The sequence below is a fragment of the Musa acuminata genome, chromosome BXJ1-3 (genome assembly GCF_036884655.1).
Source record: "Musa acuminata AAA Group cultivar baxijiao chromosome BXJ1-3, Cavendish_Baxijiao_AAA, whole genome shotgun sequence".
Classification (NCBI taxonomy): Eukaryota; Viridiplantae; Streptophyta; class Magnoliopsida; order Zingiberales; family Musaceae; genus Musa; species Musa acuminata.
Genome location: NC_088329.1, coordinates 43,569,643 through 43,575,000, shown reverse-complemented (window position 1 = coordinate 43,575,000; position 5,358 = coordinate 43,569,643). Strand labels below are relative to the sequence as shown.

Here is a 5,358-nt window from a genome sequence, read left to right as displayed (position 1 = left end):
GGAAATGGGCGAGCGATCGCAGCAGGTCATGCATCGTGTAATACTCATCGTAGTCCTGACTGTAAGGTTGCGATTGTAGAAGGCTCCTATGAAGCAGCTCTATGTAATATTGCTCCCCTGTTTCCTCCAACGTGACATCGCCTCGTACTTCGACAAACCCCTCGGCTATCCATAATCTGACGATTCCAGGCCTGTCAAACAAATAGTCTTCGGGGAACAAGGCACAGTAGAGAAAGCATTGCTTGAGATGGGACGGCAAGTCTTGGTAGCTCAGATACAGTGCTCCATGCACACCTTCGGGAAGCCCGGTCTGTGACCATGCGGCGCTGCGGAGAACTTCCTCCCACGCACTTCTGTTGAGTCCTCTATCGAGGAGGACCCCTCCGATGGTCTTGATGGCCAGGGGAAGCCCTCCGCATTTCTCAACAATCTTCATGCCTGTGTCCTTGAGATCTTGGGCATCCCTTTCGTCCTCTGCATTCGTCGTCACCTTCTTGCACAGGAGCGACCAGCCATCCTCCGGAGGCAGCAGCTTCATCTCGTGGACGTGGGCCGCCTTCATTTGCCTCGCGATCCCTGCGTTTCTGGTGGTCACCAGCACCCTGCTCCCTGCTGCTCCTCCCTGCAAAGGATTTCGGAGCAAGTCTTCCCAGATCTGAGCACCCCAAACATCATCCAACACCAGCAAGAACTTGTTCCCTCTCAGGAGACGCTCCACCGCGGGCTCCAGCTGACTCCTGCTCTGTTCTCCACCATGGCTTCCACCAGCACCTGTAACGATATTTCTGAGAAGATCCGTCTCGCTGAACTTTTGGGACACGCACACCCAGATGGTGGTGCGGAAGCTGGCTTTGATTTTACCATCATTGAACACCTTCTTAGCGAGGGTGGTCTTTCCGATGCCGCCGATCCCCACAATTGCCAGCACCACCACGTTCTTACTCGGATCTTGCTTTGTCAGCTGCTTCATCAGTGCCATGGCGTCGTCCTCCAGTTGCTCGCCAACCATGTCAGACTTCATCGTGGGGGAAGTTATGCGACTAACTTGAGGAACCTGTTGGGGATAGAGAAACAAGGAGAAACAGAATAATACGAGTAAAAAGAAGTTTTCGATTCAAGAAAACTGATGCACACAAACTCTCTATCTGTCTCTTTCTCTATCTCAATATCTTGCTACATGAACTATGATCCTATTTATAGGACCTAATGACAACCACCCTAACTACTAGATCATGAGGTGATTATAGAAAATCACCTTATAACTACTAGAAAATCACCTTATAATTACTAGATCATGATTCAAGTGGTTATTGAAATCATCATGTAACCACTAGATCATGATAACAATCTAGATAGATAACTATGAATCAAATCTCAACACTCCCCTTGATTCATAGTTGTATAATTTGGTGAGGGTATCCGAATATCCGCAACTTGTTCATCCGTTCTACAATACTTCCTTGTTATGGTTCCACTTGCCTGAAGTATTCTTCTGATCATCTAAAGCTCCTGCACAATCACTATTAGTGAAACCAAATAATTTGCATTTAAATTTTGTTTTGAACACCCATTTTAACCCAATCGCTTTCTTTTCTTTCGGTAGATCCATTAATTCCCAAGTTTCATTCTTCTCAATTGACTTGATTTCCTCCTTCATTGCTTTTCTCCTTCCTCTTTTTTAACTACTTCCTCAAAAGTTGTAGGATCTGAAATAAACAAAGCAAATATTGAGTTATAAATTTCTGTCAGTGATCTGAAATTTCTTAGAGGGGTTTCATCTGACGATGAATTTGGAGCAGGATCTATCACTTGATTCTGCGGAGTGTCTAGTTCTGCTGGAATCTGCATTTGTGTTTCACCTTTATTGGTCTCCCAATTCCAACTTGCCCTTTCATCAAACATAACATTTCTGTTAATAATAACTTTGCCACTAACAGGGTTATATAATCGATATGCTTTAGATTGTAAAGAATAACCAATTAAAATGCATTTCTCTGATTTTTCCTCAAGCTTGTGATGATTTTGTGAATTCACTAAAGCATAAGCAATACAATCAAAAATTCTTAGATGTCTAACACTTGGTTTCATACCATACCAAGCCTCAAAAGCCTTTGTTGGTGAAATATTCAACAAATAAACTGCTGTTGCAACTGCTTTTGCCCAAAACTGATTTGGAAGATGTTTTCCTTTAAGCAAACTTCTTGCCATTTCAACGACAGTCCGATTCTTACGCTCAGCTACACCATTTTGCTCCGGTGTATATGGTGCTGTCAATTCTCTGTGGATACCATTTTCTTCACAAAAAGAACTAAACTCATTAGATAAAAATTCACCACCTCTATCTGTCCGAAGTGTCTTTATATATCTACCACTTTGTCTTTCTACAAGTGCCTTGAATTTTCGAAAATTATCAAATGTTTCATATTTCAATTTCAAAAAATATACCCAACTCATGCGACTATAATCATCCGTAAACAATAAAAAATATTGACTTCCACTGAATGATTTTGTATTCATAGGTCCACATAAATCAGCATGAACTAATTCAAGACAGTTAGATGCTCTCCATGCTTTTCCAATAGGAAATGATTTTCTATTTTGTTTGCCATAAATACATCCTTCACATACATCAAGTGTATTAATCTTAGGCAATCCAAAAACTATTCCTTTTTGACTTAACAACCTTAAACCTTTAATGTTAAGGTGTTCATATCTTAAATGTCATAAACTAGACTCATTCTTTTGAGTTGTGATAAGCGCATATCTTTCAGTATTTGACACATCAAGTGGAAACATCTTGTTTTGTGTCATGCAAACATTTACTATAATCAAACCAGATTTCTTATCTCTAATAGTGCATGAACCATCATCAAATATTACTGAATATCCATCATTTACTAATTGTCCAACACTCAACAAATTATGTGATAAAGTAGGAACAAAGAAAACATTATCAAGTTATTTTACCTTCTCTTGATTTGTCTTCACCTCAATTGTTCCTTTCCCTTCCACTTAGATTTGCTTGTTATCTCAAGTCTAACATTCAACTTGTGAGTCTCATCAATATCTCTAAATATTGATTTTATGCCTGACATATGATTAGAACATCCACTATCTAAAAACCAAATATCATTTGAGATGTTATGAATTTATGAATGAGTCATAAATAACTTACTATTTTCTTCATTTTTCTCCACATAACTTGCTTGCTTTTCTCTTTTCCTCTGCCACGTCCTCTTCCTGTTGATTTTTTGTCCTTTTGAAATAAAAGACTCCCCCTTAGCCTGAAATACTTTTTCTTCACTTTTTTCAAGTGACCTGTTCAACCTTACTTCATGTGCTTGCAAGGAACCCATTAGTTCATCAAATGAATAAGTAGATAAATCTTTTGATTCCTCAATTGCGGCAACAACATAATCAAATTTCGGAGTTAAACTTCTCAAAACTTTTGCAACAATTATATGATCAGGAAAATGTTCACCATAAGATTTCATTTGACTAACAATTTCAATCACTCGAGAAAGAAAATCTTGCACCGATTCATTACTTTTCATGAACAAAATTTCAAACTCACGACGGAAGGTTTGAAGTTTTACCGTAATCACCCTTGATGAGCCTTGAAATTCATTTTGAAGTATCAACCAAGCTTGCTTTGAGGTTGTTGCTGCTGCAATTCTTGAAAAGATCGTCTCATGTACAGCTTGTTGAATGAAGAACAATGCCTTTGAGTCCTTCTTTCTATTCTCTCTCAACCTGATTTCGTCATCTGGATCTGCATATCCATTCTCTATTAAGTCCCAAAGATCTTGAGACTTGAATAGAGTCTTCATCTTGATACTCCAAAATTCATAACTTTTGCCCGAGAAGATGGGGATAAGGGGTTGAGACACGGAATTGCTATTAAAAGCCATAATGCCCAGTTCAGATTGAAACTAGGCTCTGATACCACAAATGTTGGGGATGGAGAAGCAAGGAGAAACATAATACTACGATACGAGTAAAAAGAAGCCTTTCGACTCAAGAAAACTGATGTAGTATTAAAAGCAGGAGGATTGATAAGACACTTACAAGATACCAAATGCACACAGACTCTCTATCTGTCTCTTTCTCTATCTCAATACCTTGCTACATGAACTATGGTCTTATTTATATGACATAATGACAACCACCCTAACTAACAACCACCCTAACTACTAGATCATGAGGTGGTTATAGAAAACCACCTTATAACTACTAGATCATGATTCAAGTGGTTATTGAAATCATCATGTAACCACTAGATCATGATAACAATCTACTAGATAGATAACTATGAATCAAATCTCAACAGAACCACCCTTGGTTCCGCCGCAGACACAAGGAGTTGCAAGTTGGACCTTCGGGCCGAGATCTCTTCCAGCCGATCGTTGAGATCCTTGATTTTGTTGCCCACCACATTTCTGAACGAGATGGAAGATATGTTGCGTTTGACCCGCTTCAGAGGGGGCTCTCCCGGGGTGCACTTCTCGGCCCGCCACTCGTCGAGGAGGTCGTCGGCGTCGTACAGGACATCCTTCAGCTCCATCAGCCAGTCGTTGACGGCCTTGTCCTCGATCCGCCGATTCTCGGCGTCAAGGACAGACTGGAAGCTGCGGAGAGTGCGTCGGAGCTTTTTGATATCCTCGGGGACTCCCAACCACGAGTCCACCTTCTCTTTAGCCTTGTCCATCAACATACCGATCAGCCAGGAGATGACGGAATCGGCCATAGCCTTGTCCATCAAGTGGTCACAGAGTGGGAGTAGAGTAGCTGTCTCCAAGTATTGTGGCAGCCAAGGCAAGGGTGAGTGAGGTGCAAGTTATAGCCGCAACGGTGAACAAGAACCGTAGCAATGGCAAACATGCATAAACTACTCTTATTAGGTCGACGAACAATATAAAGTAGGAGTGCATTTTACATTCAAACCCACCTTTGATTGTACTGTTGTTCATATCATATCATGCGATCCTACGCAGACTCTGTCGTCTTTCACAGCATTATTGAAAAAAAATAAAAAACAAAGTTGGTGTCATCTTCCATTGCACAATAATTGACCTTCCATACCAACTAAAGGCGTGTGACATTAAAGATAAAGGAGGTTCTAATGCCAATCGACAAAAGTAGGAGATGGACAAAGAAATAAGTGAATGATCAAACATGATTAAACTGTACAAAGAAATATGTACAGTTTTCAACTAATGTAATGAAAATATGTCAAAAAATCTGAATACTTATCAGTTGCAAACAAGTTTCAGCGAGCAGGTCATGATGCATGACTAAGCAACGACAGCTAAAAAACGCATCTAGCATATGCGCCTAGGATTCATGTGAACTTAGCTT

General features: G+C 40.4%; 1 protein-coding gene across 2 annotated transcripts in view; it reads right to left on the bottom strand.

Annotated features, from left to right (window-relative positions):
* Nucleotides 1–4,971, bottom strand: part of LOC103974862 (disease resistance protein RGA2-like) — a 6,662-nt gene extending 1,691 nt beyond the window's left edge. Inside the window, exons 1-2 of one of the 2 annotated variants that reach the window (XM_065142320.1) lie at nucleotides 4,334–4,971; nucleotides 1–1,054 (exon numbers count right to left, since the gene is read on the bottom strand). The exon at nucleotides 1–1,054 is cut by the window's left edge and continues 1,691 nt beyond it. In XM_065142320.1, the coding sequence (XP_064998392.1) occupies nucleotides 1–1,054; nucleotides 4,334–4,759 (1,480 nt within the window). In that variant the 5' untranslated portion in view covers nucleotides 4,760–4,971. Of the gene's footprint in view, nucleotides 1,055–3,175; nucleotides 4,312–4,333 lie in introns of those variants that run through there. The other variant, XM_065142313.1, reaches the window with a different exon arrangement.
* Between the last annotated feature and the right edge of the window lie 387 nt (nucleotides 4,972–5,358).